The following is a 22,817-nucleotide window of genomic DNA, read 5'->3' as shown; positions in this document are numbered from 1 at the left end:
AGACTTGGTGTGAAACTCTCAGTTATGGCTTATTTTGTAGTTTGAAGGTGATTCAGCTTCCTATTCCCAAATCAGCGTGTTTGAAGACTTCTACTCGGGACTCCGACTCCGCCCCCTCTCTCTCTGCCCTCCCCCCTCCCCCAGGCAATTGTTCCACAGTGCTTACATCCCAATCTGCTAGTCTCACTCTTTGGCTCGGTTCCTTGAGCATCTTTTCTGCTATGTGTGAAGAACTCTTCGAAGGAGCCTGCATTGCCTGTCTTCTTTCTTTCTTTTTTTTAAAGCACAAAGTAGGACTCTGAAAACTCAAAATGGCTTAGAACATTTTGTGGAGTTGGGGGTGACTCCACGCGATGGGAACCAGGGAAGTGATCTTTTTTTTCCTGAATTCTTGAAATTCCCCCCAAACCTTTATATTATGTATTAAATATCTCTCTACAAAAATGGAAGGGGTCTGAAATTTTACAAAAAAAAATCTAATCTGGCAAAATTCTTTTCCCTTCTATATTTGGGTGTTTAAAAAAAGATCCACCGCCCTTACTCCCTACCACTCACCTTAAGGCTTCCTCTCTTTCCTGTCTCCAAGCTAAGCCATTCTCTTGACTTTGGAGACTCTGAGTGGATGCTGCATTCCCGCCCCCTCCCCAACCCCAACCCTACCTGATCCACCTTTCCTGTGTTCTACCCGGCTTGCCTGTCTGATTGAAATGTCCGCTTGTCCCTTCTGTCAGTGTTTGAGTAGGAACGAAGGATATGGCTCAGATAAATTTGAACAGCCTTCGGAGGAGGCCTTTTGGCTCATGAATCCCTGAGAATGAACCCCCCATTTTGGTGTTTGTATTTAGGAGGCTTTTTGAGAATTAGTCTCATGTAAGGGCGTATACTTTACAGGATGGAGAGCATCCAAGAAGCAGGTGTCTCCCTTAGCAAATTCCATGGCCATCTGCTTACGTATTAAAAGGTAGATGTTTTCAGTAGCTTCTTTCAAACAGGAGAAGAGTCAAGAAATGACAATTGTCTCTTTCTTATAATCGCCAAAGGCCGAAGGCATGCATCAATCGTCATTAAATCCACTGTCCCTTTGATCAATGGCAAATGTTGCACTATCCACACTTTGCAAACCTACAAAAACAACCCCAAATCAATGGTAAGTCTTTAGGCATATCACATATTTTCTGACATATATGTTTTTCTTATATTTTGCTTCTCCTAACATTAAAAATCACATTCCGCTCACAGATCATATCAACATTACAGCATTATACTGCTTCTAAATAGCAATTAAATAGCAATCAGCTGTCCTCTATTTATATGTCCCATTTTATTCGGTTTAAAACATTGCTGACCATTCACAAATTATACTATATTTGCATTTCCTGAGTATATCTGTTTCTGTAACTCTTGCATTTTATACTTGAGACTCAAACTCAGTTATCACTTCATGCAGAAAAGGCTCTGATCAACTTTCAAAGCATTCTTCAGCCAGCTGACATCTGTGTGATGTGGCAGAAGGAAACAAGAATGGCTTGATATTTCCGAATTGTCCTCTGTGCTCTTATACTGTTCTGTGACTGCACTGAAATACAGGGTGGTTTCCCAGATACAAAGTAATTGTGTGGCCCAAGAAAAGCAGAAAGATATCTGCAACTGTCACTGAAGCTTTATGTCCTTTGTTTCTTGCCACATTAGGATGCCCTGTGGCCGAGGTCAATACACAGGGTCTCTAAATTACATACACAGGGACATGAATTTCAAAGAAGAAAAGTCCTTTTGCTCATGAAAAATCTCCATTTTATACTCAGATAGTTACATCCGCATGTGACACCTGTCAGAGATGCATGCTCCATAAATCAGTATATTCCGTGTTTATTTATCGGAGGCAAGTTTATTAGAGCAGGTGCCCACTGCTGAAAGCATTCCATTGATAAGGACTGTCCTGCTATGAAAATACAATGTATCTGGAGGTCAGTCCTTAGTATATTTATGACGAGGTATGGCAGTGTTGCCTTCTTTCTTATCCGGGGGTGATCCCTCCCGCCTCTTCCACAGTAAAGACAGAGAATGAATTGCAGATCCCTTGCTTACCATTTTCTTCCCAACCTTCCCGACCACCTGTGCCTCTGATCTGGTCCTTTCTAGGCACCTTCCTCCTCAACAATGGAGGATCGTTTTTCTCCGGGACCTTAAATAGCTCCCTTATTTTCCAACACTTTCAAAATAACTGTTGACCAAGAAGAAGAGACTGTTGAGCAACCAAAAGCATTTATTTGGGGTCTTAGACACTGAGTCTAAGTGGAATTAAAAGTGGACTCTGAATTGCAAATGGGGGGGGGGTTACAGGCTTATTAAAGGCAAAACCCAGCAGATTACATAACTTGTTTTGAAGGAATCGTGATTGGTGTTGACAGAGTTAAACTGACTGACTAATACAGGATTGGCCTTGTAGCCAACAGGTGCTTCATTATCTCTATTTTGGTCCAAAGTAGAAGGATGTATTTCAGGAGGTTAACCAGTTGCAGCTGACAAAAGGTGGAAGCTCATGGTGTTCCCAGAATTGAAACAAGAGATGTGCATAGACCCTACTACGTCAGTGTCCTCCCTACCCTATTTTGAAATGACCCTCTTAGCAATGGTGACTTCACTTTGGAATTTTCTTTCACATAATCAATTACAAGATTTCCAAATTGTAACAGGTGTCAATGCTCCCATGCAAGATGCTTCACACCTAACCAAACAGTAATCCTATTACAGAATGTGTCCGATTAATAGGCAAACATCCTTTAGGAACATTTTCTCCTTTTTGTCAAAGGACACTAAATAGAAATGAACTCAGACAGTTAGCCACTAGAAGAATCATCATTAAAAGGAAAATGTTATCTTAACATTTAATTAAACCTTCCGAAAAATGAAGATTAAACCAACTGAGTTTTTTCACGCTAGTAATTTTTTTTCTTTCACTGAAGCTTTACATCCAGTTTGTATATTGTTTCTTCTTGGGAATTCACTGTGCTTTAAATAACCATTTTCCTGTGTAATAATGAAAAGGTATTATTTCCCAGAGTGGAAAACAAAAGATTACAGAATTCTCAGAAAGTGTGCTACAGCACTGATTAAATAGCATGAAATTACATGCGTAAAATTACACAAAATTTTTGACCTTTAGTCTCTGTGTCTGTATTTGTGCATCTGTGTGTGTGTGTGTGTGTGTGTGTTAGGCTTTTAAGCTTTTAAGCTATTAGAAAAATTTAAGTTAGCACGTAAACTCTATTCAGCCAGTGACTAAACATTCCAGAATTATAGTGAAATAATTTTCTAGAATCTTAGAGTGCTTCAAGACATTAAAGAATGTGTGGCCAAGCTCAGCCTTGGATTTCTCGTTGGTGAAAGCAAAAAGGTTCCTTCTCTTCACTCTCCTCACTACTTACTCTGCGCAGCCATTATGGTCTTTCTGCTGTTCTTTGAGTACAATGAGCAAACTCCTGCTTTGAGCCTTTGTTTTGGCAGATATTCTCTGTCTGGGATGCTCTTCCCCCTGAAGGGTGTGTGGCCAGTGCCTCTTTCATTCACAGCTTTGCCCGAGGTCACCCTCAGAGAGGCCTGCCAGCAAATACTTTCCAAAATAGCATCCCTTACTCATTGATCCCTTTCTTTGGCTTTATTTATCTTCACAGTACTTTTCATTCTGCCCTCAATTTCTCTCTCTATAAAATTTTAGTTGATTATGGTCTGCCCTCCCCCAGGAGAATGAAAACAAGACTGTCTGTTTTGTCTTTATTTTTGTCTCTTTCACCGCCGAGTACCCACTTAAGCAGCTCCTAGTGAAAACAGCAGGTGCTCTCCTTCTTCCATGTTCTTTGCAACATTACTTACAACAGCCAAGATATGGAAACAACTTAAGTGTCCATCAGTAGATGAAGGGATAAAGAAGATGGGGTGCGTGAACACAGTGGAATACCCCCATAGCTATACAACAGAATGAAAACTTGCCATTCACAACATGGATGGACCTCCATGAGAGTATTGTGCTAAGTGACTAAATCATACAGAGAGGGACAACTGCTAACATAATGCTGGATCTCAGGTCATTTACTATACACTTCATGTAAGTAGCAAACATGGAGAGATGTAAATGCTGAAGGCTCTACGCCTCTACCCCAGGAGATCTTAACAAATATGGTGTCTTATTATGCCATCACCTCCTGGACTCCCCTGTCTATACACTCCTAATTGGCTTTTCTATGGAATAGAAGAATTTTATGACGAAAAATTTTATTTAAATTACAAAACAAGATGGAAAAAAACATCAAAACCATCAGATGCTCAACAAGTAGTTGCTGAATGAATAATGAGCGAGTGAATACTTGTTGTGCATGGCAACATCCTTCCCATAGGGATGGCAATCCGAGTTAGCATCCGGGATAGTCCAATTCATGCTTTACGGTTTTATGAATAAGGTCTGCACCAATGTTGAATCCAAATGAGGATTTTAATTTTAGTAAAATCTTAGAAAGGGAAAAAAAATCTTTACAAATTAAAAGGAAGATAAGCCACGAAGAAGTACCACTATGAACCTAGTAGAAGACCTAAGATGAATTTGAAAGCAAATCTGACAGCACTGGGTACTGAGGAGATGTGCAGCCACGGGGACTCTTATACCTTGATGGTGGGAATGGAAAGTGGGAATTCCACGGTAGAAGCCAGTGTATCAGTTTCTTATAAAGTGACCACACTATCTACCCATCTCACCCAAGCAAAAGTAAACCTTTAAGTGTGACAAAAACCTATAGTTCTTTGTTTGTTGCAGCCTTATTCATATTTATGCAAACCTAGAACCAACCCAAATGTTCTTCAACTGGTAAATGTTTTTTGGTTTTTGGTTTTTGGTTTTTTAATCTGTATATGGGATGCCTGGGTGGCTCAGTTGGTTAAGCATCTGACTTTGGCTTAGATCATGAACTTGTGGTCTATGAGTTCAAGCCCCACATCAGACTCTGTGCTGACAGCTCAGAGCCTAAACCTGCTTCGGATTCTGTGTCTCCCTCTCTATCTGCTCCTCCCCCACTCGTGCCTCTGTTTCTGTCTGTCTCTCTCTCTCTTTCCCTCTCTCTCTCTCAAAGGTAAATAAACATTAAAAAGTAAATAAAAAATAAATAAAATTCTGCATGCATCCATATAACGGAACACCACTACACAATAAAAGAAGTACTGAACACACAACAACATCGATGAATCTCAAGCACATTCATTATGCCAAGTGAAAGGAACAGGTCACAAAAGGCTACATACTAAATGATTCCACATACATGACATTCTAGAAAAGGCAACATTTTTAGGATAGAAATCAGATCAATGGCTGCCAGGGGCTAGGACTTAGGAGACATTTGACCAGAAGGAGCAAGATGGAATTTGGGGGAGTGATGGAGTTGGACAGTTGTTCTACATTTTGATGGGGGTGGTGGTTACACATGTGTGTTTTTTAAAGCTCACAGAACTTTACACAAAAAAGGGTAAATCCTTTTTTACTTTTATTTATTTTAAAAAATTTGTAATGCTTATTTATTTGAGAGAGAGAGACAGAGTACAGGCAGGGCAAGGGCAGAGAGAGAGACACACACAGAGTCCAAAGCAGGCTCCAGGCTCTGAGCTGTCAGCACAGAGCCCGAGGCTGGGCTCAAACTCACCAGCCACAAGATTATGACCTGAGCCAAAGTCGGACGCTTAACCAACTGAGCCACCCAGATGCACACCAAAGAGGGTGAATCTTATAGGACCATGATATCTCTATGAAGAAAATGTTGCTGCAGTAGAGATGCCATTGATTATACTGTGGGTCATATAGGTGACAGCATCTATGAGTAGCTACCTTCATCCTAATCAGCTGTTTGCCATCTCTCAGTATGCAATTCTGATGGACCTACTCACATTACAGTCTTTTTGTGTAAGAAACATTTACTTAGGTTTCTTAGAAAGAGTCTAGAATGGCAATGGGAGCCAGGAGATTCTTCTCTGCATCATGCCCATGGCTCTTCCAGTGGGCTTCTCTTGCTCCCTTTTAGCTCTTGCTTTTTCTTTCTTTCCTGAAAATTTGTATGTCCCATTTGAAAGAATGATTTCTTTAGACAGTGTTTTTCATACTGTGACATGCATTTTAAAAATAATATTTGTTTGAAACCCTTGAGTAGGCAGAGGGCCAGGGGGGTTGGCCCAGAAATGGCTGCCCCAGGCGCTGTCCAGCCTGCAGACAGCTGAAAGTGTCAATGTCTTAATATTCCAGCATACTTAATTTCTCTGAATCTACTTGTTTGGAGGGGTGGATAAATCTATGTTTTGAAGAAAAATGAATCCTTTTTTTCTGATCACATTCTGTTAATTTGAAGCAGCCTTCCATCATTAATCACCATGCATGCATTAGGCAAATACAGCATTTTGTGTATAAAATTTTCCTCTCTTAAAAGATTTTGGGCTGCTTTATTTCTTTACAGTTCCAATTACCAGAAAATTAAATTTGATAATATTTTGATAGTATAGGACTACAAAATGCAGGTCTTGCTGAAATTTAAAATTCTTTGTTACCCTTGCATAAAATCCTTGAGACAAATAAAAAGGCTTGCAGAAATAAAAATATCATTATGTGCCTAGATTTGACTTTTAAATTTTCTTCATATTGAAGAAATCACTCACAAATTTTCTTCCTGAAACACAGTCATTAGAAAAAAAAATTATGTATCTCCATTACACCAAATACAAAAAACAAACAAACAAATAAACAAGAAACAAAATATTTTGATGCCAAAAAACAAGGAGGAACTTGACGGAGGAACAAGGGGGAGAAGAAGGGCGGAAATGGTGGGGGAAAGGGAGAGAAGCAAACCATGAGAGACTTTTGAATGCTGACAAAAACTGAGGACTGATGGATGTGGGGGGAGGGGGGGATGGGCATGGAGGAGGACACTTTGGGGATGAGCACTGAGTGTTATGTGGAAACTAATTTGACAATAAACTATTAAAAAAAAAAAAAAACAAGCAGGTGCTCAGGACCAACTGTTTGTCAAGAGATACGTGTGAAGATAAATTGAATAAGACACTCTTATACCCATATCATAAAGGAAGGAAAAGACATGCATGCACATTCCAAAATTCTGAGATGGGAATATTATTTTCATTGTAGAGATTTTACCAGAAGGAGAAACACTTGATATGGGAAGGGAAGTATGGATTCAATTAGTTCTTGATGGTTGAGAAAGAGCATTATTGGAAAAAACTCAAGGGGCAGCTGAAAAGACATGAGGAAAACCATGTGCATCACCAAGGCTGTGCTCTTTAGTAAACTTGTGAACTAGAGCAGAGGATATGTGCGAGGAGATAATTGGAGACAAAGCCCGGAAAACAGCCAAATTTGGGCATAGTGCAGTATCATAAACACTGGAGCTTAATAAATGTTCATGAAGTGATTAACAGGTGGGAACTGAGTTAGGCTCTGTCTTGAATGCTAGGCCATAGTTTTGCAATAAGCCCATAAAAGTTTGGGCTCACTGTGAGCAAATATTTTCCTTCTTTACTATTTCTCAGGTCCTGGCCCAGTGTCTGATAGGTCTGATAGATGGTAAAATGCTCGAATATCCTAGCTCAACTAATCAATTGAGGTTAAAGTCTTGGAATAAAATTACATAACATCAGTAATTTACTGATGGAAACCATTTAGTGAATGCCCAAATAATCAGATGCTGGGCACAGTTACTATTCCTAATGTCTATTAAAAATCCCTCTTTGTGAGTGGCAACATTTACCCCATCTTGTAGATGGAAAAGCTGAGTCTCAAGGAGGATAAGTGACTGCATTAGGCCACACAGTTAACTGGTGGAAAAACTGGAATTTGCAACCAAGTCTGTCTCAAAAGTTTACATTCTTATCCTTCATTGTGGTTTCAGTGAGCTGGATAGATTTGAGAAGTAGAGGGTGAGGGAGTGAGGGGAATAGAAGAAGCAGACAATTACAACTTGAATTGCTAGGGCCCCAGCCTTTCCTACCTGCCCTTCATAGTATCATCCCCACCCCCTTTAGGCTCTGTCAGTTGCCATGTTGAATGTCTTCATACTACCCACCACAACTTGTAAATAATGGGTATTTCAGCACTCCATTATTTACTCTTAGACGTCCATGCCATCTTTTAAGTTCCATAATTATGGAGATCCACTCTGGGTAATTCACTATCGTATTACCCAGAGACTAGACTGGTCCATGGTATGCAGTCACATGTGAAGAGAATTAAGGAAAAAATGATTAGAGAGCAGAACAGGAGGCAAGAAACAGACAAAGAGGTATATTTCAGGGGGCACAGATGTTCCAAGCCAGGGCAGCAAGGAGAATTGTTCTGCCATCAACTGCAAATGGGAGAGAGTTAGGGAGTCAGGTTTCTTGTATGGACTGGAATTGGGGAAGGAGGGGGTTTGGGTTCACACACCTAGAGTTTTATGGTGACAGCGAGAGATCTAAGGGTAATAACTAACAGTTAGAAAAGTGAAAAGCCAAGCTCCAGAGAAAGGTCACAGCTGAAGCTGTGGACCTTTGTGTCATCTCTCCAGCTGGTAATTGATGCCCTAAGAGTCAGTGAGCTCTCTGAGGAAAATGACCCAAAGGAGGAGGAAAGAGCAACACAGAGTCCCGAACTAGAGGGAATATTCCCAGTGAGGGTATCAGAGGAGGAAAAGCTACTCAGAAAAAGAGACCTTTCCTCCCCCACAGCCTCTCCCAGCATCCCCAGACTGCTCAGAAGTTTCTTTCAAACTGGTCAGGGACACAGTCTCCTGCCAGCCCTCCCCCAGACAGAGGTTCCTGCTCCTCCTGGGTAATACCTGCCCTGGATCGCCATTGATCAAAGCACCTACTTTCTTTATTAGAGTCCTGTGAATGCTTATTCTCCCCTATTCTGGTTTGATTTCCAAAAGGGCAGAGACCATTTTTGTTCATAACATTCCAAGTGTCCACCATCTAAAGAGTTCAACGAACCTTTGTTGACCGAATCCCAGTGGAAAGAGATTAGAGAACTAGGAGGAAAACAAGAATGATGTATCATAAATAATGAATAATGAAAGACTGTCAAATGTGCAAAGATCCAGAAAAATGTTCCAGTGGGAAACACTGTCTGAATAGTACTGCATTGCCGGGGTGCCTGGATAGCTCAGTCAGTTAAGCATCTGACTCCGGCTCAGATCATGATCTCACAGTTCATGGGTTTGAACCCAACGTCGGGTTCTGTGCCGACAGCTCAGAGCCTGGAGCCTGCTTCGGATTCTGTGTATCACTCTCTCTGCCCCTCCTCTGCTTGCACTCTGTTTCACTCTGTCTCTCAAAACTGAACAAACATTAAAAAAATGTAAATTGTACTGCATTCTTTTAACAATAACTATGATGTAGCAATTGCTTACTCTGAAGAGATTAGCCCTTGGCAAACATTTTCTTATTTGAACACTTCAGAAGGGACTTTAATTGTCCTCACATAATAGATGAAGAAACTCAGTCCCATAGGAGTTAGATGACTTGCCCAAATTCACTCAATAAGATGGCACAGAATTCCAGTCCTTCCTGGAAACATCTGGGACTAATCAACCATAAGCTACTGTCTTCTCCAATCTAAATTACTTTTGGAAGAAAAAAAAACCCTGAAGGCATTGCATAGCCGTGTCTGGGTTACTTAGAGTCTATTTCTCCCTCCTCATTCTGTATCAAAACTCAATTTCTGTAACTTGGATCTCTCTCTAAATATAAAGAAATAAGTGTAAAAATAGAGCAGAAGGATTTTTCTTCATTGTTTAGGACACTTATGCAATTTTAAGAGAAAATGTGCCATCATTATTTCAAGTTTATGAACACACACCATATTCATTAGTAGCTCGACTTCTGAAATAAGTAAATCAGCAACTAAAATTAGCAGATTAAATAAATGAGCCATGGAGGCACCTGGTGAGTTTTTCTGTTTCCCCCTTCAGAAAGTGAATCTCTCGGCAGGGAAATTATATTCATAAAGCTTCAAAATCATTTCATTTTCAAGTGCATTTTCTTCCTTCTGGCATTCCTGTCTCTAATGGTTTGTCTAAACCATGAAACTAAAAGCCAGTTCTTAACAGGTTAAAATTGCCTGACATATAATGCTATGTGGTTTATTGGAGGCTGAATTTTTATTCTCTTTGTTTATTTGGCTCATCATATATTTGGGAGAGGCTGAGGCAAGAGATGGAAGACAGGAGGAGGAGGGAAGAGTTACATGCTGTTCAGTATCGAAGAGGCCTTGAGATCGCTGAGTTAGTTGTTTACAAAAACTGAAGCTGGGAGCTAGTGGGTGATTTGACTGCACAGACCTGGGACTCAGAACTGGGATTCGAACCTCCTTACCACCCAGACCAGAGCCCTGAAACAGATGAATAAATGCATAGACCAGGATTCAGTAGAACCCAAGAGCAAGAAAATATGTAATTTCACCAACTTGGAATAGATCATTGGCTAATGGGAACTTTGGGGTCAGGGAGCCTGGCTCAAATCCTAGTGATTCACTAACTAGGCAAATTATTGACCTCTCTAAGCCCAGAAAAAGAGAAAATAAGTGTTATGATAGCTAATGTTTATTGCGAACTTGCTGTGGTCCAAGTACTGTATTAGGCACATTACATATATGGACCCTTAAATACTACCTTCTATATCTAATGATTTAATTCAGATAATATATATTAGGCCTTACTCCAGCGCATTCTCAATAAATATAGTATTATTTCGTCAATAATTAAAGAATATAGATATTAACAAACTCTAAATATTAATGAAATAGATGGGGAAACTTTATTTTAATCATTAACATAATCAGGTGGACTATTTCTTCAATTATGACTAAAATTCAAATTTTAAGTTTACATAGTGAATGAGTACTCTCATCAAAGTTCTCTTCAAAATACTTCTTGTAAGGCATTGAAAGATTTAGGTTTCATTTTAAATCTCACTTCTTTTCTCTGCCATTTCTGTTTCCCCTGAAGCAAAGATACACTGTAGAGAAAACACGCAGTATCCAAGGGAAATGGAATAGCCAAAGGGAAGACTTTCTAGAATTTTCCACTGAGTAAGCAGGTCCAAGGAGCTGTTGACATTCCTCACTCCTGGGATAGGACAAAACAAGGTCTTTGTATACTTTCAGTTATTATTTACTTTAAAAATAAGTACAAAAAACACCCTTAAAGTAGAAGACTTGACAGATTCATCTTTCTGGGCTCATTTTTCTGTCGGAGAAGTTAAATGCACGAGAAATTTAACAGGTTAGCCAGCTCTTGTCTCCATCTGCCCCATCGTTGAGTCAGCGCCTGTCACAGCCGTGGGGATCTCGCAGTGGGAAGGGTCAGGCTGATGCCTTTGGGTGTCTCCATCTCTGCCTCTCAGTGTTTCACTGGGAAAACATGCCAATCCCGCCACTACCACCCAAGTGATTCGTGTCTGAACTCTGTCCTCCTCCTAAGGCTGACCTTGGACAAGAATAAGTAATAGTTGCTTTCTTTTTTTGACATATTTTGCTGCAGCCATAACACTATGTGCTTTGAATATATAGAAAGTCGAAGAGATCCAGTGGCTGCTTTTTTGAGGAGTGAGCTTTGAAATGGCTAAGAAGTGATGGTAGTCAGAGCATTTATTAAACTACAATGCAAACTATTATTAACTGATATGTCCATTTGATGCTTCCATTTTAAATCTCTAACATTGTTATGGTGCGGAGTGAACCAAGCCTTTGATTTACTGATGCGTGTTCCAAATGTAAAGATCACAGAAAGGCAAGGAGCAGAAGAAACCTGACAATACAGGTTTTTTTCAGTGTTAACACAGATAGATGTAAAAGGATACTTTCCTTTGAAAAATTAAAATACTGATAATACATGCCAAGTGGATTAATTTAACTGTTATAATTTACGTCACAAAATGTTTCTTCTCCTTGAAGAAGAATTTCATTCATGGAAATTAGCTTTAAAATGGAAGTCCTATGGGTGAGGACTATTCAAAACAAACAAACAAAATGAAGCACCTACCAACCCAGAATTTTATATTCTGTAAAAAAAAAAAAATCCTTCAAAACTGAAAGTGGAATAAGAACATTTTCAGTAAGCAAAAACTAAGAAGAGTAGATTTCCAGAAGACCTACGTTACAGAAATGCTTATAAAGTTCTTCAAGTGGAAGGCAAATGGCACCAGGTGTAAACTCAGGTCTACAGGAAAAAATGAAGAATACCATAAATGACCAATATGTGGTACCTATCTTTTTTATTCATCTAAATTTCTTTCAAGACAAAAAAAAACAATAAAAAACCTGTAATGTTGGAAAAAATAGAAGTCCATAAGGTATAGTTATATTCACAAAAATAATAGATGCACATAACTTTTGAGAAACATACTCCAAATTAGAGTCATTTTGGATGGGTTACGGGAGGCGGTATAATTAAATGATTTCATTCACAGGCGTTGGTGTCTTCAAAACCAAATCCAAGGCCAGGAGGCTCTGGGCAAAGATCTGAGCCTCAAGATCTTTACCTTCAAAATAACAATTTCTGTGAAGATCCTTACCTTTAAAATAACTCCTACCTTCTAGCATTTTAATAAGGATTAAATTAAAAAGTAAAAAAAAGAAAGAAAGAAAATTTTGGCACGTTTTCCAGCACATTTGAAGCATATAAAAAAGAGTAGGTGTAACTATTAATACTACAAAACACAGAACTAAAACTACACCTTAGATTAGAATACTTGCTAGAGAAAATTGTCTTCACAGATCTGAGACAGTATCAATCCACTAATTTCATGTGAAATTTGCGATTTCCCTTTATAGTCCAGGTCAAATAATAACAGCGAAAAGCATGCATTGAGAGGCCATCCTTCCATGCGCATGCCACAGCGTATGACGCATGTCATCTCCCTGAGGACTCAGTGATCCCACCTGGTGGGTATTATTTTTCCCCACCCACAGGTGTGGAAGCTGAAACTCAGAATTGAAGTCAGCTACCCAGGATCATTCTGCCACCAATGACTAAGCTGGGGTTTCAACTCAGACCCACTTAGAGCAGTGCTCTTAAACTCTATTCCATGCTGGAAGTAAAAGCGAGTGGCTGTCACTGAGAAGGGCACTTATTGGGATGAGCACTGGGGGTTGTATGGAAGCCAATTTGACAATAAATTATATTTTAAGAATAACAATAAAAAATAAATTTAAAAAAGTGAATGGCAGTGAGGAGTGGGCTGGACAAGAGTCTTTTTCTACTTTAAATAAAGTTAATCTAGATTAGTGGTTCTTAATTTGGGAGGAGGGGTGGAGATCAAAATTCCCTTGCATTCTATAAAAAGTATTGGGAGGGCACCTGGGTGGCTTAGTTGTTTAGGCAACTGACTTTTGCTCGGGTCGTGATCTCACAGTTTGTGAGTTTCCATCCTGCATGGGGCTCTGTACTGACAGCTCAGAGCCTGGAGCCTGTTTCAGATTCTGTGTCTCCCTCTCCCTCTACCCCTACCCCACTCACTCTGTCTCTCTCTCTCTCTGTCTCTCTCAAAAATAAATAAATGTTAAAAAAATTAAAAAGTATCGGAGAACCTCACAAAGCATTTGTTTACAAGGGTTATACTTTTCTGATGTCTAGTTTTCAAATTATCAATGAAAACCAAGAAAATTTTTTATACTATTTGCTTATTTACTTAAAAAATAATTTCATTTTAAAATATTTTAAAACAACAAGGAACACATGAAATATTAACATGCATATTTGTACATGCTTTTATTTAAATTCCAGTTAAGGTACAGTGTAATATTAGTTTGAGGTGTACAATATAGTGATTTAACACTGACATATATCACCCGGTACCCATCACAAATTCACTCCTTTATTTCCAACCCCTCATCTACCTATGCTCTGTTTGTTCTCTGTAATTAAGAGTCTGTTTCTTGGTCTCTCTCTCTCTCTGTCTTTTCCCCTTTACTCTTCTGTTTTGTTTCTTAAATTCCTCATATGACTGAAATTATATGGATTTGTCTTTCTCTGACTTATTTCACTTCTGGCCTCCTTGGAAGATTTCAGGGATCCCTTGGGGGCCCAGCCCACACTTTGAGAACCACAGTTTAGGTAAAATCTGTAAGAGACCTGAGAAGCTCTGTTCCTAACTTTAGTCCACAGACATAGCCCAAGTTCATCACTCAAATACCTGCTCAGCCACAGTGTGTCTTTTTGTGCTATTCTAGAAAAGAATGATGGAAATCTGTCATCTCTAGGTGATCATAAACATCGAGTGGGAAAAGATTTAAAAGCAAATAACATTTCTGGGTGTTATGGAAAAATGTGTCATAATTATATTTGGTTAACTCACTACTGAGACAAAAAAATAATGCATTTTTATCTTTATAACCTAAGACGATCCTTTGTTATACAAATTAAATATAATTGAAGTGTCATTCTATTTTTGTGGCATTAACCAAACTGATTAAATCTATTATATTGCTTAAGGGAAGGTAGTAGTCAAATATTAGCAGACATGTACGCTAATAAAGTAGAGGGCACCAGGAGAGCACTGGAAATTGTATAAGATGGAAAAAATCTTGTGCAATGTTTGGGTAATGTTCAGACACATTAGAAATCAAATTGTTTGGTTATTCATGAGATTGCATCTTCAAAATGTCTTGTCTCAGAAATATAATTTTTCTTCCTTGCTTTAAGATCCAAGCCCAGAAGCAAGTCATTTGTAAATCATATTTGGTTTTGTTAATTCATTTACTCAAATTTGTGTTGCTTTACTGTACTGTTTTTACATGGAAAATGATTATCATGATGCACTCTAATTATTCTTAATACTTTGAAAACTTAACAGACTACCTTAGGTATTGTAGAAGAATTGAACCCTATTTCACAGACACGTTAGCAAAGCTGAAGCTAAAGAATCATCATTTCAGGGGCACCTGGGTGGCTCAGTCAGTTAAGCATCCGACTTCAGCTCAGGTCATGATCTCCTGGTTAGTGACTTCGAGCCCTCCATCGGACTCTGTGCTGAGAGCTCAGAGCCTGGATCCTTCTGTGGATTCTGCATCTCCCTCCCCTACTCATGCTCTGTGCCTCTCCCAAATAAACAAATGTTAAAAATAATAATAATAATAAAAGAATCATCATTTCTGTAGCAATATTGCACCAACAGGATAAACAGTATATTTTTTAAGGTTGACAATATTCATAGAGTGCACAAGAGCACCAGCATTAAAATGGATTTTGAGCCCTCATGCCAAATGAACCGTACCCCAAAATAATCATTTGAAGTTTCCACTTGTTGGACATCATTAAAGTGTCCAGATGTAGAATTTGACGCCAGAAGAAGCATCAGTATCAGTACCAATGCATACTTCTAAAACCAACTACTGGTTGAATATTTTACACATTCTAGAGGTGCTATTATCCTGCAAGGTTTTTTTTTCCCCCCAGTATCCAGATGCTCTGAGGCATAGAAAACATAAAAAACAGGTTCTTCAGAGAAGAGCTGCTTGTTGAAATAGAAAAGCTGGCTGTGTAACACTAAGAAGTTTTTCTGGATTCTCTCAGGTTCTTCGCAGCAATAGCCTGCTCGAATCTACAGACTACTGGTTGCAGAATCAGAGGACGCCGTGCCAGATCGGTTTTGTGGAAGACAAGTCTGAAAACTGCGCTTCCGTGAGTAAACACAACTCGCGGGTCTGGTCTGAGAAGCAGGGAGTCTGGGACGTGTGCTCGTGCGAAGGACGGACATTCATAACTCATTAAATACAAGGTTAGGAACGTATCATTTTGAAGATACACAACTGGTTCATATGGACCATTAACAAAATAACACGCAGAGCATGCTTCTCTCATTTTACTCATTTCGGCTGGTAAACGAACCCGATCCATCCCCTGAAAAGGAAAAACGAGGTTTATATTTTCAAAACGACTGAGAAAGAGATTCTGAGATAAGATCGTATGATGAGAAATAAAAGACCGTTCAGGAGCTCTCTTGCATTCTTTTCAATATATTTTATAACTGCTGCTAGTTGGGATTTTCCAACACGAAAACTGTGTAAAAGTATTCTACCATTCTTATAAGTTATAGCCATCGTTTGAAAACCTTTTCAACCTAGGAAGTATACAGGCATCCATTTTAATATACTGGAGCTGCTCTTTCCATACAAATCCTTCTTTTTCAAGGAAGAGATGTTCTTATAGATACATAAAATTCTTAAGGTGTCGAGTGGGAGTACAAATTATTGATACGAAAAATCACCATTATGGCTCTCCTTCCTATAGGAAATACACTCCCTCCTTTATGTTCTACGAAGTGATATGTTTCATTTTAATTGAAATCACCTAGCTCTCTAGGGCTCATAATTGCAGAGACTGGGGAAGAGTATTTCCAAAGTGGAGAGAAATGTAATTCTCATGACTAAACTGAGAACTTCAGCTTTGAGCTATTCTTGGAGGTAAGCTGAACGCCAGCATTTCTGTTGAAAGGGGAAAAAATAAACAAAAAAGAAGGAAGCTAAAAATGGGATGAAGAAGCTTTTTATATATAACGGGCGAACCAGAACTGGCAGACAGAGGATGTAAAACATTTTACACCACTGTCTCGTAGCACAAGGAAAGCAGAGTCCATTCAACACACTTATTTCAATCTCTGTTTAGGTAAATGATTTTGATTCCACTACTTTTAGGACTTTTGATCCATAATCCAGAAAACCAGTTGATGTCTAAAGGATTGTGTGGCAAATAGTTTAACAGTGATACATTCTTTCCAAATTTACTTCTGAGGTGAGTTAGGAAATACAGGCATTTTTGGATACAGATCTTTAATCACACAGCTGTACATGGTAAAAGGGAGAGTAGTGGAGCATAAATGCTATCCAGCTACATTTTGGAAAAACTTGTCATCCAAACAGCTCCTGTTTAAGAAATCTCCCACTTGGAGAAGGCATGAAAGTTGGGCATGAAATTTTTAGTGAAAAATTGTGTTGTGGAGGGCAAAGAGGTCTTCCCTAAGCTTTACATTTTGGGAATCTGGATTGTAGATCTGCAATTAGAAATGCTAAATTTAGGATCACCTGGGTGGCTCAGTCACTTAAGCATCAGACTTTGGCTCAGGTCATGATATCGTGGTTCATAAGTTTGATCTCTGCATCGGGCTCTGTGCTGGTGGTACGGAGCCTTCTGGAGATTCTCTCCCACACCCCTTCTATGCCATTTCCCATTTGCTCTCTCTTTCTCTCTCAAAATAAATAAGTTTAAAAAAGTGCTAAATTTATAGCCAGATTTAAGACTACTGTTGGATCTCCCTAAGTGAAAAGAACTCTCCTCACACTCCCTACCATTCCCAATGGATTCCACTTTGGGCTTAAAACCATATGGCTTCCTTTCCTAATTCACTGTCCCTTTATAGTGTCAGATGACATCAGTGAGGTTGAGCTGATTCATGATGCCTTTATAGTTCTTTCTATTCTTTCCAAAAGGGGAAAAAATCTAAACACAAATAAAAGGCAAACTGGAAGGTTTGTTTTCCCACAATGTTTATAAAAATTGTCCATGACTCTAACCCTAAAAAAATGTCAAAATCTCTATAACAAAGTAGCCCTAATCTCTCAAAAATATCCTCTAGTCCCTGTTTACTAATGTATGAGTCCTTTCTCTCTTTCTAACTTGGCACAGATTTCTAGGGTGCGAGGAAGAAACTCAGCCCATAGTTAGACATTGCTGAAGGGAGGTGATGATCTAGGGGAGAAACAGAGATGAACCATGGAGTTACATGACCAGCACCAGGACCCCTAGATCAAGACAGCCATACAGAGGGAGTGGCCAAAATGGTCAGGGAAAGAGTGCTCAATTGCTTTTCAGAAACAAATTCTCCCTAGAAGGATGAAAGTTGAATTTAAAGGGAAAATGACTGTCTTTTAAAATACTATCCTCATTCAAGTTTCATTTAAAAACCTAGTCTAATAAAATCACCCCAAATAATCACAACAGAATCTGAGGAGCCTGTAGCAAACTTGGGTTGCATTTTATTGCTTTGCTCTCTGTCCATGGCTCTATGTGAATCATGGGTTCTTTAACTCATTTCTTCATGACCAAAATTAACAGCCAACGCTTTCCACTCCTATTTAGATTGGCTTGGTATTGATTCAACTGAACCCCAAGTGTCTGGACACGCAGTTCTAAGGACTAAGAACCTCAGGGTGCCAATGTTTTCTGAATTCAAGATGGCTACGTAAAATTTTTATTGAGGGACAAACTCAAACTTGTAGAGCCATCAGGGGGTTGTGGACATGGGTCTGTATGCTCTTTATTCTCAGCCCTCAAGCAATGAGTGTTTTTAGTCATTATTTAGTAGAGAACTACGTTCATTTCCCAGCTAAACTGAAGAGTCTAACTGAGGAGCAAGTTGAGGCAGTCAGAAATACAGTAGGCAAGCCAAACAGGACCAGCTTGCCCTCAAGTCTCGCTCCAAAAGCCCCCTAAAAGTCACCCTCAAAGGTTTTTGATAACCTATCAGATAAAAACAATACGCTTATGTTTTTCCAAATGGACTTATCCTATTCAATTATCTAATTTCATTTTCTTTCTAATTTGCAATTCTGAAAAAACAAAAAAAAGCATACACTAATATTGACTTTCAGGATGTTGCTTTTTTTTAACCTGATTATTTAAGAGAAGGAAATGTGGAAAAGGATAATGGAAATGGAAGCCAATTTCTAAACCCAACGGCTGAGTCATTATCTTAATAGAGGTCCTTAACACAAAGGGTAGGAATTGGACTTTTCAGGACTCTTGACTTTTTTCAATTGAAAATTAATTTAGTTGTTTTTAAATCTGCTATTGCCCTTTGCTATTTACTCGCATTTAATTTTCTTTTAATTTTTCAGGAATCCTCTTTTGGTTTAAAGCTTCATTAAAACTACCTTGACAATTCACATTATTTCTATTTATAGCTACTGTCAGACTCTTTCCTTACTGATCTTTTTAAGACATGGCTATCACCCTGCAAATAAATTATACCCTCTGGCATGCATTTGAATTGATGAATCACAGTATTTGAAAATGTGTTACATTCACCTTAAGTTTTTAAACAAAAAAATTAAGTTCTCAGGTGGGCTTCAACATTCCACACATGATACTGCACAACTAAGAAGCTATTTAACAGGTGGCTCGTGAGTCCCTGATGTCATTGCAATCCAGTGGCAACAATGACAAAATGACATCTCAGATGACAGCTCTTTATTCTATATTATTTCTCCAAATATTCTATATTTAGTCTATTCTAAAATTAAACAAAAAATAAGTGAAGGAAGAAATAAGACACCCCACTTGATATGTTGATCTATGGAAAAATTCTAGACTCACATGATCAAGGAAAAACATAAATTTAGATCTATGAAGGGACATTTTACATTATCTAGTTCAGATATTTACCAACTTTTCAAGAAACTTTTCATTTTTTTTTCCTTAAAAAATCAAGTTTGGAACTTACTTTTTAAAATCCCTTAATTTTAGACTTACAGAAAAACTGCAAGAATTCCTAGAATTCCCAGATTCCCCACATGCTAACATTGTACTACATTTGCTCATCCTTTCCTTTGTGTGTATGTATGCCTCTGTGTGCAAGTATACATATAGGATTTGTTTTCTAAAATTTTGGAGACTGAGTTGCAGACACAATGCCCCTTTATCCTCACATACGTCAGTGTGGAACATAAATATTTAAAACAAGGATTGAACCCAGGGCTGCAGAAACCCTTGTTCAGGCTCCTAATTTGGTACCCACAATAATTTTCCTTAAGTATTCATACAACAGTTTTCAAGAAGTTAAATGTTTCCTCCATAAAAGTGAAAACTCCAGTGATGATGGTGGAAGTCAGCCAAACTGAGCACGATGAAAGTTCTGGATTTAAGTACACCAACAGCCTTCTTTAGGGGCAGGGTAAGCACCGTCAGCGTTGACTCGCACATGTGAGGGAGCTCTCAGCTTGCACCCTTGGTAGAATATTCCTGCCAGCTTCATGCAGGACTGCTCTTCAAGAGAAGTTCTTCCATCTTGATATATTTCCAGGGGGGTTAGTAGCCTCCACCTTAACTGGCCCAGAAGAACTTTTTGGCAGCTTGCTTCTTAACCCACTCTAGATAAGACTGATAAGGCAAGGCAGCTTTAGTAGATCCAGTCTTCGTGGACTCACCTTGCCCTGAACGGTAGTTCCTGAGGCACCTTGGGAAACCCACCAGTCCAAGAGAAAACATTGACTCTCAGTGAAATAAAAGTTCCATTAAACTTAACTGAGCATCTAGAAGCCAATAACGTAGAACACTTCATGGAGGAGCATGACACAGAAGAATGGTGGTGGAGAAACACATCTCCCACCAAAGCAGGTAGGTGCCTCTACATGCTTGAGGTCACATGCAAGAAGCTGAACCTAGACATGTGATAAACAAAACTGAGTTGGAACTTTTGATATAACTTGAGAACTACAATTACAGTATGTGGACAAATAATCCAGTAGTAATATGGGTGTAGGCTTCAGCCCTAGTCCGTACATGTATTAACACCTTGGATCTTGAAATGAATAGGACATTTTTACAAGTTTATTTTCCTTGAAAAATTGAGTTCATATTCTGTCACCTATGTTGTAGGCAAAATGCTGCATGACAAAAATTAAGATTATTGACTTTATTGGCTCAAGAAATTACAATGTATATCTAAGCATTACTAAGTAAGTGGAATGAGACTTCTGATATTTCTTAACATGAATAGGAATTAAGAGGGAAATCTAGGTGGCTGTTTGTATGACTAAGCTTGATACAACTGCAGAAACCAATTTTTACATGTTTACACTTAAGTAAACAATAGAAACAAAATGAAAAGCCAATTCACAACTGTATGTATATAGGTATATATGACAGCCTCACAGTATTAATCTCAGTGCATAAAGAGCTGCCACAATTCATTATGAAAAAGTAAAATTTCCAATAGCCAAGTTGGCTAAAAGCCAAACATAAGAAATTCACTGAATAATACAGTTGCTAATTTAGACATGAAAAGAAATCAACCTCTTGGCTAATCAAAGAGAATCCACTATAACTAGTAACAATTTGTTTCTAATAAACTTGTTAAGATTTTAAAAAATATTAAAAATATATATAAAATAAAATAAAAAGTATTACATCTAGTGTTGATGTAAACACAGGTATACACTCTCAACAACTGACAAAAGGAGTGGAAATTGACAAAGTTAGTATACTGTTTCTGGAGAAAAATTTTGTAATATGTACTATCCAACACATTCTAAATATTCATGACTACTGATTCACTTCTGGAAGTATATTCTGAAGAAATGGCCACAGTTACATGCAGACTGATGTAAAATAGGGTTGAAGGGCCAAAGTAACATACCTGCATCAACACAGTAGACTGATTTAGAACATGAGATCTGGAGTCAGGCTTCTTCGATTTGAATCCCATCTCCCTTTTCCAGCTATGTAATCTCGAGCAAGTTGTTCAGTCTGTGCCGCAGATGTCTCATTTGTCAAATGGAGAGGCTAATAGCATTTATCTCATGGATTGTAAGGATTAAATGCATTAACATTTCTAAAGTGCTAGAGCAGTGCCTGCACAGAGTACACATTTTTAAGTTTTCTGGGAACTTACCAGCATGTGATGGCAACAAATAGAAAGATCTTGCATGCCCCACAGTACAGGAATGGTTAAATACAGGTTGGACATATATACCATGAAGATTAATGCATTCTTCACAAACCAGATTTGCAAAAAATATATAAGCACATGGAAATAAAGTCTCACAGTATAATTATATATTAAAAATAGGCTCCAAAATTAGACATAATATATATTAAGCAGGACAGGTTAATCAGATGAAAGAAAGAGAGAAATCGAGAATAAGTCCTGTTGTTTGGGCTTAAGCTCCTGGATGGATGGAAGTCTCACTTATTGTGGTGGGGAAGACTAAGGAAGTGAGGAGCAAGTTGCAGGTGGATGAAGAAGACAATGCTATGGAAGAGAATGTCTTCTAGGGATCCATGTGCAAATGTCAAGTTGCCAGTTGGGTGTTTCATTTGGAGTTGATGGCTGGGTCATGTTGAGGGATAAGACATTTGAGGACCTTCATGGTGACCCTCAGGGAGTTGAGAAGATCAGTCAAAGCAGGGAGGGTGTGTAAGTAATAAATATGGTTTACAAATGAGCATGGGGTATCTGGTAAGTGCTTATACAGTGACCCCCATGTCCTTGACTGCCCCCTACCCCAAGCAAGAGGTTTTTATTTAAGCATGTTAACCTGAGTTTCATATACATAATGGAGCATTTTATATATCTTGATATTTTTGCCACTAAAAGTACAGTCAGATGAATAGACCTGAATGTACTTTCAAATCTGGGTCTTCATAACCATTTCTCAACTGTTTTTTTAATTTATTTTGACAGAAGAATGCATTATTAAAATAGCTCAGAATAGCTTTGAGTTTCAAATTTCATGCAATTCCTGTTATTATGGCAATTTTCCTCTGAGTAGAAAGCCTATCAATCAAGAGAAACCAAAAACAATAAACAATGTTTCTCATTAAATACCTTTCAGCTTCAAGGATACTGACTACATAATTTCTATTTCTTCTTAGTGGCATTATTTGTTTAGATCAACATGTCTTTCATTATCAGTTCTTCCAAAATCTCAGGAAAACTAGTTAGACGTAATAGCATTTCTTTTTACAATTCGGAGTCTCAGGGTTGTTGTTTTTTTTAATGAATAAATAATGAGAAGAAACTTAAAA

At 38.4% G+C, this 22,817-nt stretch overlaps 1 protein-coding gene across 1 annotated transcript in view; it reads left to right on the top strand.

Moving 5' to 3' along the window:
* The window catches only part of SPHKAP (SPHK1 interactor, AKAP domain containing), a 159,182-nt gene that overhangs the window by 39,851 nt on the left and 96,514 nt on the right, over nt 1-22,817 (top strand). The window contains exon 5 of the mRNA XM_077761380.1: nt 15,588-15,695. Within this exon, the coding sequence (XP_077617506.1) occupies nt 15,588-15,695 (108 nt within the window). The remainder of the gene's footprint in view (nt 1-15,587; nt 15,696-22,817) is intronic.

Source organism: Crocuta crocuta, unplaced genomic scaffold (assembly GCF_008692635.1).
Source record: "Crocuta crocuta isolate KB4526 unplaced genomic scaffold, BGI_CrCroc_1.0 scaffold516, whole genome shotgun sequence".
Taxonomy (NCBI): Eukaryota; Metazoa; Chordata; class Mammalia; order Carnivora; family Hyaenidae; genus Crocuta; species Crocuta crocuta.
This window is presented reverse-complemented; position numbering and strand designations above follow the sequence as displayed.